The following is a 14,514-nucleotide window of genomic DNA, read 5'->3' as shown; positions in this document are numbered from 1 at the left end:
TTTTTTCTCTATATTTTCTGATTAAAGTCTCTTAATTGCAAAGGTTGTGGTAGTTTTTGAGGAGAAGCCCCTTTTCTAGTCCAGAAGGATTTCTCACTTTCCTTCATGGACATCTTGGTTTCTTTTAAACTGAGACAGTATCCTATGTGTAAGCAGAGTCAGTGAAGTTACATATTTGTAACTGTGCAGTTTGATGATAGATTTAAATACCAAAGCTTTATCACTAGCTATCATACAGCTGCTGCCAACACAACTACTGATTGACAGATGGTGAGGTTTTCATTTGTTTTGCACATTTTTTTAATATTGGTTTTTGTGCTATGAGAGTTATCTGGATGCAGGTTTTCCATTTTCACATTTATTGTCTTTTGTCTTATTTATAAAGCTGTTGTTTTTATTAAAATGTTATGTTGTATAAATTTTTAAAATAGTCTTTCTAAGTGCCAAATTCTTTATAGATTTAAACTCAGGAACAATCGATTTCCTTTGTAATTGAAACTTATGCTTTCTATTGACTTCTTGAGTTAGTAGACATAAGTCTCTGTAATAAGCATTCTACTTACCTTTTGCATAGTGTTATTCTCAATGCTAATACAACAGAGTGACAGATCATTTCTCATTTGAAAAAATATGCCTTTAATAAACACTTCAGAGAGGCACATGATACCAGCTTGTGCTTCTGGCCATCTCTTCTTGTCTCTAATTCCTTGTGGTTGAATTTAAGGACTTTCTATTGGTTTCTGTCAGATATAAGTACTATCTACTATTTTTGTAGTGTGAACTTGAATAGGTTCTGTCTTGCATGTTTACTATGTTTTTTTTCTTTATCCTTTTGAAAGTATGTCCCTGTGCTTTCCAAAACTGGTATATGAGAGAAAATTTCAATCCTGGCCCTTGAGCTGTGTTTTGAATCTGTACTGAGGCTTGGGCTGGATCAAACTTGTGTTTTTATGCAGGATTAAAAGTGAATGATATGCTTCTTACCAATAGTGTAAGGAACAAAAAAATCAGACAACCCACTCTTCCCAGTCATAACCTTGTTCTTAATTACATTTTCTTCCCTGTTGGACAATCATATGATTTTCTGTGCGTTCTCCTCAACACTGGAAAAATCTGCCCAAAATTTGTCAGCTGATCCTATTAACCTCTGATCCAGCAAATACCTGTTTAGACTAGGTGAAAGCCACTCAGCAAACTGATCACCAATCTGATATTTCTTCTTGTTAGGAGTATTCTATCATATGTTATAGTGGCATGGCATAAGCTACACATGAAAAAAGAGGTGAGGTATGAAAGAAATAGATAAGTATGTTTTCAACGGGCATCAGCTCTGAAAGGCAGCACCAGTAAATCTTAGTACTGAGGAAGGAGTTTGTTGCACTGCAGTGCTCATGCAGGATAAGACCTTCTGACAGAATCATGTATTTTTTTCACAGTGTTTGAAGCAAATTTGGAGAGATAAAACCACCTGTGAAATATGTCTTGGCACTTGTTCTGCAGGCAAGCATCAACACTGGCATTCTCATCTAGTCTCTCATGTTAGGAAAGCAAAGAAGACAAGAGAAGTCCTATTGTGTGCTGTGAAATAAAGCTGGTGCTGACATTTGTTTAACGTCCTGGCCCTCATGACTGAACTTCAACTTGTGATCATTCATTAAGTCTAGCCAGTGTTGATATCTAATTCTAAATTAGTTTCTGAGTTCTGCTTGTGTTGAGTCCATTTCTGTTCTGAAGCAATGCTGCCTCAGTGTTCTGGAGGTGTTTAAAGAATTTTATTCTGTCTGATGGGAAATGTGGCTTTCAGATGGTCTCTCACAGTCTCTGCATAGGTTTTCATGACTACCCAGTGCAAAAGAACATTTAATTACCAATGACATCCCAGTGAATCGTAGTTCTACTCTGTATGATGTATTCTTCTGACCAGTAAACAAAAAACAGCATCTACTACTTCCTTCAGAAATTGTCCAGTATCTAAAATGTGCCCAATAGCAGATTGAATACTTTGGAATAACTTGCCTTTAGCATCATACCTAGGTTTATTTACTAGGTTAATTGTCAGCTTTTGTAGATAAGTGTAACAAACTTTCTGTACCTTCAATGTTGTGTAAATGCAGTGGGCATTGTTTTAAAATAGTGTTCTGAAGAACTAACAGCAGAGAATGGGTTAACTTTCTGAATAGTTACACTCTTAGAGACATTATCAAGCGTATATATGCAGCCTCTGCTGAAGGATGTATATGTGTTTTCTGTGTGGAATTCTTCAGTACCATCATCCAGATGCACAGTATCATCATCCACAGGCACAAAGTCAGAGGAGGAAAGAAGTATGACCTAATTTAGAATAATTGTGGTTATGGGAGCTATTTCAATTTAGTGTGGACTCTTAGCTTGTGCTCAAACTCCATTTTTCAAAGTCAATAGACTGGGCTATTTATTGTAAGTAAATGAAGCAGTTTTGGCTTTTTATGTATGCAGAGAACAATGAAAAGTCATATATATATTATATATATGGAATGCCAGCAATTCTTCCTTCCAGGAAACTGATACAGAACAGAAAAAGCTGGATTTCTGCTCTCCTACAGTGGTTCTGCAATTTTGTGTAGTCTAAAAGAACTGGAGTTACCACAGAATAAGAAATCAGTTACTGAACTCCTTCTTTCAATGCTGAGGGAAGATCTTGCTGGAAGAATGTTTAGAAACTATAGCATGGAAGAAGACTGTTACAAACACAGTGTAAAATTGCATCTGCCTTTTTTATTTTTTCTACTTTATTTCATAGAGTTGTATTTTATGAAAATTTTTCTGTGTATAGTGGATTTCAAGTGCACAGGCCCTAATTATAGAGCCTAAAGTGTGAAAAAACACCAAACAGCTTGGCACTCTGGACAAAACTCTAATAGGAAACTATTACACAGGTATAAAAATGGAAGATTGTTTTCCTCAAAGGAGACATAGATATGAAAAAAGTTTGATCACAGGGCTCTGGAAAAGTGTGTGATACTTTTTGAAGAATCCTGCAGTCCTGTGGCCTGTATTTCCTCTATTCAGTAGAATTAAAGAGAACATTTTCCAAGTTTTCCAAGACCAGCCATTTCAAAATCCACATTTAAAATTGTAGAGGTTGTTTCAGTCACAGGGTTAAGCTCCTAAGACAGGCATCTGTTCCTAGACTGCTGATAGCTGGGATATTTTCTGAATGCAAAAAAAAGCTAGAGGGCTCTTCAGTACTATACCTGTGCAGGCACTTTGTACAAATGAATAAAAAATGTTTGCTAACTTCTCTTCAGTTTCACTCTGAGCTATTCAGAACCTAGAGTCCTCCACACTTTACTGCTGCAGCTTTGTGGCATACCAGATGCTTATTACATTTTAAAATCAAGCAATAGAGAAGTGCATTTGTTGTAGACATTATTGTCTGTAAATCCCAAACCTGTGTGCGAAAGACTTCCTCTTCTAAAACTACTATTCTTCCAACCCCAAATGGTAAAATGGAAAACAGAATGTGAGGGTTGGTTTCTTGTAGCCTTGTTGATGCTGTGTGCTGAAGGAAATCTGCAACGATGTGGTGCTTCTCCTGTTCTTGGATTTGTTAGTTCATTAACCTAGAAGTGTGTGCTCTCTGCTAATCCTGACCATGTGGTCACTGAGAGCCCCCAAGAAAGGACACACAGGGACCACTGGCCAGGACAGGAACAAAGAGGAAGTTTATTCAGGGGAACAGGTTTATATGGACTTTGGAGGGATTCAAACTCACCAATAAGGGACAAGAGGGGAGTCTGGCTTTGTGCCAATAGGAGTAAGGGGATTTACATTCAATGGGAAAGGGTTTTAGGAAACATGAGGTCACAATCTTCCCCCAGCCCCCTGGCCTGGCAGGGTATTCTTGGAAGAAGAAGCAATGACAGTGCAGTTTTTACATTCAGTACATTCAAACCACATTAGAAACATCAGTTGTTAAAGCATTCTCAATAGCTGGTGGATTTTCTTCATCAGCCCATTTTTGACACAACATCCTGCATTGCCATATATTGGGAATGCATTGCCACATCAGAACTCTTCCTTCACCAGTGTACTGTTTGTGGATGAGAGAGGTTATTCTTACAAGTATAGTCATGTAAGCTATTCAGCCAATGTTCAGGTATGTAAAGAGAAATCTCTAGTTGAACGTAATGACTTAACTATTGTCCCCTCCCCTTCAGCTTAAAATGTCTTTTTTTGTTTGTTTGTTCCTCTTTGTTCATAGCTTGTCTGCACTGGAGAATAACATCCAACCTGATGTCATGCTGGCTGTGAAAAGAGTACACCAGTGTAGTGATGAATTTGATTTAGCAGGAATTTAATTTGTTTAACTAAGTCAAATTATATATTCAGGGTAAAGGAAAGGACTGAATAGGTCACAGATATCTAAAGTTACTACGCCATTGACAATGCTTTCAACTACTAGAACGTGTAATGTATGAGATACTTCTTTACTTACTCATCAGTGTGTTTCTATTTTAGGCCCAAAAAGAAGAGCACAGGAGAACTGAGTGAGTCTGGAGCATCTGTTGTCAAATATGGTCTTAAAGCAGAAAAAATCTTCATGCAGGTTCACTATTTGAAGGTAAGTGTTGTCAGCTGATTTTTATGGAACTTGCTTTACGAATATGATAAAGACTTGTGTCTTCTGGACATCAGCAAATTCACAGCTTCCTGTTTGCTTCTGCCTTAATTTCTTGCAGGGTTATTTTCTTTTGCGGTCTCTGGCGAGGACAATGGGAGAGGCCTCATACCTTGCATCTTTACAAAAATTTGTCCATAAGTTCCATGGGCAGCTCATCCTTTCTCAGGTATTGTACTTGGGGTTGTGCCTCACCTTTTGAAAAAAAAATGACCCAAACATTTGGATTCGCTGTCCAAATCTTCACTTCTAGTAGTGGTGTAAAGAGAGAGGCAATTGTCATTTGGCCACATAGGTGAAATTCCTACCTGCAAGAGGGCAGAACATTTTTTTTTCCATGGTGATAAATAATTTAGACACCTTGCTAGTTCTTGATAATATAAACAATGGATGATTGTTTTCTAACTTGATACATTGAAAAGTCAATGTTCATAGATGCTGATATTAAAGATAGGTCCATTTACCATACTGGAATTGTCTCCCATAATCTTTTAGCTCATGGGTTTTGCTTGTCGATCTTTTCCCTGATCACCTTCTCTTTCTGAAAGACAAAGAATTGTATTTCATACTTGATTTTCCTCCTCTTTGAATGTTGCTTCATTCAGTGCTTGCAATTGCAGCATCTTTCTTATGAGGACAAACCCAAATGGGGTTGTAAGTAGAAATTTACCTCCCACTAGATCTTTCTGGAAAAGTCCTGTAACTATTGACTCTAGTTTTGTTTTGATTTAAGAGATTACAAAGCTCCGTGAACCTGAAGTTCTAGGTATCCTGTCACTGGCGATGGATGCAGCTTGCACTGGAACAACAAATACTTAGCACTGATAGAAGAGCACTGTGATGAGAGGCAAGGGAAGAGAGGGGAGAAAGGGTATGAGTGAATTTCTGAAACCAGTTTCTTTACTGCTCTGTCTTCTCTGGAGTTACGGTTGAAATCTTTGAGGATATTCTGGATGATGATAAGTGATTCCTTGCAACACAGACTTAAGACCTCTGATTTTGCAGGACTGGAGTCTAACACTTGCTTTTTCTTCCAGCCATGATTCTTTGCTTGCATGCTTGCTGTTTTGAATCTCATGGGGTGAGATGTATGCCCATGAATCTTACAAATAGCACACAGGCCTGTGGATTCTTTCATATGTCAAGTCACCCGAAGGTTAGGCATGATAGTTCTAACACAGCAGCTTTGCACTGTGGAGGAATATTTGGGGTGTTACAGGAGTTAACACTAACGCAGCTGTTTCCTGTGCCATATTCATGGGACCCTGAGCAGTTACATTTGGCACAGTGTGGACAATGGCAGTGACTATGAGTCTTGTCTACATTGTGGTGTATTGGGGCACGTCGGGCGTCTATTTATTGGGGTCCCCTTGTCCTGAGTAAGGGGCCGCATGAATGATGGTCAGAAGAGCTCAGGCACAGCAGGCATCCGAAGGCTTGATCAGAAGGCTTACAAGAGTTTATTGAAGGTAGTTTCACAGACAGTTTCCTCATAGCTCATAGATCATAGTAGTAGTAGTAGTAGTACTAGTAGTAGTAGTAGTAGTCATAGTAGTAGTTCTAGTAGTAGTTCTGTTCTGAGTAACATCCACACCTTTTATATCCTCTCACATCCAACATGTCATGACATTATTGGCTAGCCCATCCACCTCACATTCACCAAAGCATTCACCCCCCACACACTCCAAGTAGCTCTCTTCTCTTTAAGGGAGAACTCTAAACTGCTTACCTTAAGGGATGCACTTACAGTCACCCCTACAGTGGTGTCCAAAATCATAAAAATGATGCTTCAACATCATCCTTGTTTTTTGGTCAGTATGTTAAAAATGCAAAGGGGATAGGGCTGTATCCAGTTTAAATGCATTTATTGTCTTTGCAAAAATCTTAAAGATTTTGTTTATATTGGTGACTGGCATAGATAAGAGATCACAGCAGGAATTGCAAATGTAGAAGCAATAAAATGAAGTACAAATTTTCTTGTTCAAGTTTTCCTTGAACAAACATGATTTTAGTATTTAAATGAATAAAAGATTTAAAATAAATAGAGGTGAAATTTGTAAGTATAAATATCATAGTGCTGCACTGTCACCTTGTCCAAGATAATTGTAAAAGTTTCCAGCTTTAGGAACTGTGGGGATGAGGGAAAATAAAAGCAATGAAAAATTGCCCATGTTATGGATACTAGTCTTGTTTTCAGAGGTGTTTGTACTAATTTTTCTAGATGGGAGATGCAGGTGCAAGGAAATTACTTCAGATGTGAAACATTAATTGGTTTGCATTTTCCTTAATTTTGATTGCATGCTCAGTTGGCTTTTAATAGTAGTTTTTCTTTATTTTAGTTCATTTAGCAAAAGATGAGTAAAGCAAGTCTGCAATCTTTGAGAAGGATTTTTAAAAAATGTTCCTGTTTTCTTTCTATGAGGGAGTTCACTTACTAATTTCTTTGAATGATTTTTTAAAATAATGAATGGAGTGATACTGGCCATAAATACAAAGAAAGAAATGCAAGTTGATGGACCTCCTAACACAATTAAAGCTGCTGTTCAGTGTCATATTTAAATAAGAATATCTTGGGAAAGGAATTGTTTGCAGACTTCAATTTTCATGTGGTTCTGTGTGTTATAATGGGCAAAAAATTCTACTTTTGACTGAAGCCAGTCAGTGGCTCTGTCCCCAGGGTTTCAACTGTTAAGCTGTCTGGCCAGTGATTGCTGTCTGATATTAGAACATATAGGTGGGGAGCTGTCTTTGGAGATGCATTTTGGGCTTGTCACTGAAATGCCAACAGAAGGATTTAAAAATGTTGTTGATATTGTTAAATAAAAGACAGGAATATAAATGGGGTAGAGAATTCCAAATAAACAGAAGGTATAAATCCCAGAAGGGATAAATTAACATTTACCATTTAGTTATATAATTTACAAACTGCATATTTGATAGGGATAGTTTAACTTTGAGTGGATAATTTCTGCAAGGAATTGGCTGTAAGTGCAGTTTATTTGTTGCTAATTGAATGTCCATTTAGATGTATCACTTTTAGTCATGAAATCTCCATTGCTTTTATGCACCTCATTTATATTTCAGTCAGAGAATTTAAATGAAAGTATCTGTTGGTTGTAGAGTGCTTGAAATATCTGTATTTGAGATTTTCATATGAAGATGTAATTTGTCTTTTGATTGTTCTTGATTTAAAATCAACATACGTGACCAAAGAGAGGTACTTGCCTGATGCTCCAAAACAGGTCAAGAGTAGAAACTTGCTGGACGTTACTGAAGACAAAAATTGGAATAATACAGCACCCTTTGGCATGAAATAAGCAGTCTTCTAAACCTAAATATGTCTAGTTATTGCTTTAAGTAGCCTTCATTTCCACTTAGGTCTTTCAACCTACTTCTCAGTTTTTGGGTCCTCATTCTTCTTGGCCTTTAACTTAGACATGGTACAGCCATCAACAGTGCAAAGAATTTTTCTCCTTGATCTGAAATTCACAGCATGTATCCAGATTTAATCTGCACAGCAGCAGCCCAACATTGTAGTTGTGATTAAAATTGTTGGCTTCAGTCAGGATGATCATGACAGCAGACAAGAGTCATTAGGGAAGTTAATTATTAGGGCCTAGCAAATCCTTAGCAAATGTGTGTGGACACAGTTTTCAAAGGCTCTTTCAGTTTGGCCAAATGTCAATAAAATTCCAGAAACTGCAGAATAACAGTTTCTCTGTATAGGGAAAAGTTGTTTTCCAGCCTCTGGGTCTCTAGCTAGGGAAGAACAACAGGAGTGTATAAGGAAGCGAGATTATTTAATCACATCAGTATGAACCAGTTTGTTAATATTGCAGCACTGTGGTGGCATGTGATTTCTAATATTTTCCATCTGCCTGAATTACTTGAAATAAAGAACAAGCCATAATTTTTTATATGATCTGTTATATGGTTATGATTACCCTGGCCATTGACAAGTCTTTACTTAAATGTGTAAGGTCACTAGAACATCTTAAAGAAACAGCATCAAAGCTTAAACCCGCCTGCATTATCCTCTGATTGTTCTCTTGGACATTTTTGAACCACTTCATCTGAGAAGGAAGACAAAAATACCCAGAGGTTAGAATTTCACTCCAAATGGTTAAAGTTTGGCAAAATTATAAGCAATTGAAAAGTCAGATCTGTTATGCAGACATGTTATGCAGACTTGATGATAGGGAAATGTTCAAAGCCATTGTAATATGAGGTAAGTGGCAATTTGTTTTCCTACTTTGGAAGCACCAAAATAGGAGCTGTTAAGGTAGAATAGATTAATCCTAATCTTAAGAAAGTGTGTAGAATGATGGTTACTACTTTATTCTTAATCGATATTTGGAAAAATGAAGACAACTTTTATCACAGAGGACATGTTTATTTTCATAGTATAAAATACAGAATTAAAACCCATTTCTAATACCAGAGGAATCTTAAAATATACTGTGTGATTGATCATAAAAAGTTTATGCAATCCAATCAGGGAATCTAGCTGCATACAGACACAGTACAAATAGTGTGAAGGATGTCAACTTCAGTTTTACTTTTCATGCACTTTTCAAATAACTCTGATAATGTGTTTTTAATTTTCTTTATTTGCATATGAGCTTACTCAGTACTTCCAGCTAAACTTCCCTATGTGGAGGGATACATTTGTTCTCTGTTTACAAACAGAAAAATGGTACATAACTTCAAGTAGTAGTATGAAATAAGGAATTTCACACTTTATCATCATGTCAGTAGTATACTGTAGTTTGGACAGAATGAATCCTGTCCCAGTTAATGATGCTGTTCATGCCACAGCAACACTGAGCCCAGTACCATGTAATTTACTTTCTGTCATAAGCACTTTTTGCAGCTACTGCTACATAGCCTGAATCTCACTTATAATCTAAGGAAGGAAGGCTTAACTGTGTTACTGGTAGTTTCAATGGTGCAGTCACTCTTAGTTTGATTCCCTAACAATGCCATGCACAGAGAAACAGTGTATCTTGTTGACTGCTATGGCAAGGTCTCTACATAAAAGACTTCTGCCTTTTAGGAAACATTCTTCCAGGCCTTAGAGAGCAATGACTCGCAGTCGTAAATCAGCCTGCACTCATACATTGCAGTGAGGAACATTATTAGCCTATGAAACTTGTCTCCATAAAGATTAGTATTAAAAAGTGGGTGTATTGATTTATGAAACAGCATATAAATTAATTATACACATTAATAAATCCTATTAGTATGAGATTGTTCAAAGGAGTGTATTGTGTCAAAGTGATTGCCAGTAAAATCAGGTCATGTAGAACAGAAGGTGCCAGAGAACTCTGAGTGATGTCAGGTGTAACTTCTTTTAAAGGGGTTATCATACTGTTAGAAGTGAGAATGATAGTAATACTCTTCATTGGCATTGCATGGTCCTTGTAAATCCCTGAATGAAATTCTAGCTACTTTTTCTTTGAAGAATTTGCTCATTAGTTGAAGTGGTTATCAGCAATGCTGTGTATTATTTCATGGAATGAGGAGTAGAAGTGACCTTCAAGTCAGGCATGTGCACTAAGGAAGAGAAAGCTTTACATAATTACATAATTAAAGACAGCGTGATAACATAGGCACAGTGAACAGCATTAATTCTGGTGTTTCTTAACCTTTCCATATGTGAAGCTGCAGCCTTTAACAGTTTTAAATATAGTTTGTGTGTGTGTATTATAGATAAAAGTGGGAATGTGGGATTGTGTTAAAATAGTCAGCAGGCTTTTCAAGAAGCCATTTTCTGACATTGTTGACACTTTTTGCTTGAGTGAGTTGGAAAACTGACAAACATAACGTATGTTGTATAAATAACTGAGCAATTCTATCACCCTAGCAGATACACAAATTTCTTTCTAATCATTCAGTTATTTGTAGTCTTTAAAAAACACATTACTCACTAGCAATGCAGACAGAGGGTTACATCTTCACAAACATACTAACTGTGGTGCTTTGTTTGTTTTCTAGGACTTTCTTTGCATGCTGTTGGAAGACATCCCTAAAGAAAAAAAGTAAGAACTAGGCTGGAAAAGCCAAAAAAATACATAAAAATCAGATTTAAATATCAGCTGTGCTAGCCAGAAATAGTAGGATTTCATGTAGAATTGTTCTGCTCATTTTTTTTCAAGTGTGTGTTTCTCTGAAACTTCCAATACATATATATACACAAAATTATGAGATTTGCTGTGGTTTGCTATACCATGCTCTCCCTGAGCAGTGCCTTTAACTTGCATCAAAAGTGATGTCCTTTGTTCACCTTGAAATCCGAAGTGCCAGGCATTCCTGCCTACTCAAATTAACTTGCCATCTGCCTGCCAGCTGCTTTTGGCAAATGGCACCCTGGAGCAGGGCTGGCAGAACTTTGCTGTGAATCTGGTAAACCAGAGAAAATGGATTTTTCTCAAGAAGTAGTCTGGTACCATCTCCTCCCTGTCACAAAGTACACCAAATGAGGAAAGATGGACAGCACAAATGGAAATCCAGTGTTAATTGCCTGACATGTCCTTCAGAATCCTCCTGTGTGTGACTGGTTGAAGATGATTCTTTAGCAGCACTTTGAGTCCATCCCTGCTTATCTGTTGCTTTTTCCTGTATTATTATAGACTGTGCTACAAATACAGATTCTTTTGTAGTGGAGCTTTACATATTATAGTTTTAAAAAATAACATATTCACTTGAAAACTACCATTTTGAAGACCAATATTCCAAAAGTGTTCATAACTCTGAGTGAGTGATTTGGAGAAAAAAAGGAAAGAAGAAATTCATAGAAGTATTGAGTTTTTTAGTGAAGCACTTCTGTTCCTTATGGTGGAGGGACAGAGAAGCTAGTTATCATTGAGAAAATGTGTTTTATGGCACCCTGAATTTAGTTTGGTGGTGTTACATTTCCCAGTTATGTACTGTACAATGACACTTTGTTTATATAATTGAATACAGTTTCCAGCCCAAATGTATGTATGTATGTATGTTTGGCCAGACTTTGTGAACGTAGATTTGGGCAGGGCTCTCCCCCTCGTGCCCTTCCAGCCTGCACAGTGGATTTTAGGTGGGGCTCAGCGTGCACAGAACTGGTCCCACTGTTTAAGTCCCAAGGTCCATCTGCCACAGCTGAGCGAGCTTGGACAGGGACAGTGAAGTCCTCAGGACTGTCACAGCACCCAGTACTAACCGGGGCTGACCCTGCTCAGCATCCGAGATCTGACAGGATGGGATGGCAGGGAGGCATTGAACTGCCCAGGGGACAGTCCCACTGAGACTCAGAACTCAGGACCTTGGGATTCAGAGTCCAGAGTGCTCTCCTTTACACCATGGGACCGCCCCAGCCCAAACAGAATCAGGAATATTACATGAAATATATATAAAAGTGGATTTTAATGGTATGAGTATACATTATTGTTATAAAAAACTTCTTGTTTTCCTTCTTTTTTTTTGCTTGTGTTTCTCTTAAGTCCAAACCCAGTGCAAAATATTATTTGCATAAGCATCCAATTTTCTGCCTAGAAACATGCCAGTATATTTAAACTTTCAGTGAGACTAATGCAAAGGAAATATGGCTCAATTTGTGATTCATCACACTCCAGAATGTATGAACAAAGTTTCAGATCTATGGTAATTCATTTTACAGATACATAGTGTATTTGAACCTATATATTGCCAAAATTACCTTGGTTGCAACAGCAATACCAAGAATAACAGAATATCTGAATATGCAGAAGGCCTTTATTCCTTACCTGCTACAAGGATGTTTTTTTCATTCTAAATGCATTCTGTTGCTCGTACAGAAATACCTGAGGTAAAAGAAAAGTAAAGAAATACAAAAATGAAATATTTTTAGAGATCATCTAGTGATCAGTGTTTTTTTACACAAAGTTTGTTGTAGGAATGAAGTGCATTTCAGTACTAAAGCAACAAAATTCTTTGAACCACACAAAAGCTTCCTGACTTGTGCAATTATACCATGAAAATTTTAAATGTTAAAACTAAGTGATTCAAATTCGACAAATATTAAACACTCTAATACACTGAAGTTTGTAATGGTGGCTGGTCTTAATCATGAAAAAAAAAGAAAATAGAAATTTGTAGTAGATAATCAAGCCAAATCCTGCCCTCAGCTGTGGCAACAGAGGCAAACTAGTGTAGCTAGCAGCAGAGTTTGGCTTGGGGGAGACTTTTTTAATAAGAACAGGATGAACATTGGCAGAAAACTATCATGCAACAGTATGGAAATTTTCTGTAATTAGTACACTGTAGTAATGTAGCATGAGCCTTCTACTGTTGGATACCGAGACTATATCTGAAAGATTCTCACCTTTCAGTACTTTATTCCTTTAGTTTTTATTTAAAAGAGATTTTTTATTACATTCCCAGTGGTGAATAGTTCCAAGATACAGATGTGACTTTTTAAGGGGCAGTCGTTGATTTTAGCTGCCTTCTGTACTCAGAGAACGAGATTTTTATGCTTAGTTAATAGGGCTACTTCACTTCCTGCTTTGATTCAATTATAATGACATGTCTGCTGTAGAAATCCGTCCTGTCAGGCAGGATACTTCTGTTTCTGGACTGCAGCAGAATACTGCCACCAGACACGCTGAACACTGGCTTCTGGTCCTTTGTAATTTCTTGAATTGCCTTTGAGGCAGATTATTTATCTGCGTGAAGGGCTAATTGTGAGAAGGACTGCCAGTTCTCTGTTTAAAAATACTTCTAAAATATTACATGCACTGGTGAAGTGTCACATTGCCTTGGCCTTTCTGCAGAAAAACTACAATACTTCCTACCTGTAACTGAGGAGTTTTACTTATTCATGGATAATTTGAAACTTGACAACATTGAAAAAAACAAACGAAACAAAAGAGGAACAAATAACACTCATATGTGTTGTATACCACTGTGCACTAGATTTGATAAAACTCGCAGTGGCTCTGGTCTCCCTAAGGCTTATACCCATATTCTTCATTGCAAGTTGATCCTCCCCACATCTGCCCAACATGGGAGCTATGTGAAGACTCAGTGTTTACTCTTGTATCAGAGGGTGAGTTTTTCTAGTCTCGGATAAATCAGCATTGCTGCTTGTGCAGCTAGTTTATGACTGCACATTTTTTTTGAGCACATCAGTTTTGGTCTTTGGAGTGTTCTGCTGGTAGTTTGTATTTCATTTCATCCAATAAAATAAACAAGTCTACTAATAAGCTATGGTTTTAATAACAGGTGATAGACAAAGGAAGGCTTATATTACAGCTCTACTATTTGTACTGTTAATAACCCAGGCTCACTAACCACATTCCTTGGATGTCTTCATAATTGTCAATTAAGTATTAAAATAATGCTGCAATTTCAAAACTACTCAGCTATCTCCCTATACATAAAAAAAAGCTTCATGTTTTCATGATTTCTTCTTGATTTAGGAATGAAGTGGGTTTATTCTGAAGTTTGCAGAGAGCCTTGGGGCTTCGTGCAATGAAAACTTAATATATAGACATATTTTATAATGCTAATTTTAAATTTATCACTGATGTTAGTATTTTACAGACCTTGCTCTGAAGCATTGAATCTGGCCATGAACTGAATGTTAGGAGATAATTCCTAGGCTGATTGGTTTATCATCTCAACAAAGACACGAGGGATGCGATAATGGATGTAATCGCATTCTCAATTTACAGTAGGGAATGGTAGTACAAAGCAATTGAAGAACCTTGGTCTTGTAAGACATCTGTTACAGTGCTAACCCATGGAACCCAGATCCCACAGTCCAATACAGAATTTTAAATGGAAGGCCGCCCAGAAATTCACACAAATACCAGATTTAAGTCCTTACAGATGCTTAA

General features: G+C 37.2%; 1 protein-coding gene across 4 annotated transcripts in view; it reads left to right on the top strand.

The window, feature by feature from the left end:
* AOPEP (aminopeptidase O (putative)) overlaps window positions 1-14,514 on the top strand; it is a 195,084-nt gene that overhangs the window by 69,239 nt on the left and 111,331 nt on the right. For all 4 annotated transcript variants that reach the window (XM_071579980.1, XM_071579979.1, XM_071579982.1 and 1 more), the window contains 3 exons: window positions 4,501-4,603; window positions 4,722-4,829; window positions 10,658-10,701. In XM_071579980.1, coding sequence (XP_071436081.1) covers window positions 4,501-4,603; window positions 4,722-4,829; window positions 10,658-10,701 — 255 coding nt within the window. The remainder of the gene's footprint in view (window positions 1-4,500; window positions 4,604-4,721; window positions 4,830-10,657; window positions 10,702-14,514) is intronic.

This window comes from Pithys albifrons, chromosome Z (assembly GCF_047495875.1).
Source record: "Pithys albifrons albifrons isolate INPA30051 chromosome Z, PitAlb_v1, whole genome shotgun sequence".
In the NCBI taxonomy this organism is placed as follows: Eukaryota; Metazoa; Chordata; class Aves; order Passeriformes; family Thamnophilidae; genus Pithys; species Pithys albifrons.
The sequence above is the reverse complement of the archived record's forward strand: the minus strand, read 5'-3'. Positions and strand labels throughout refer to the sequence as shown.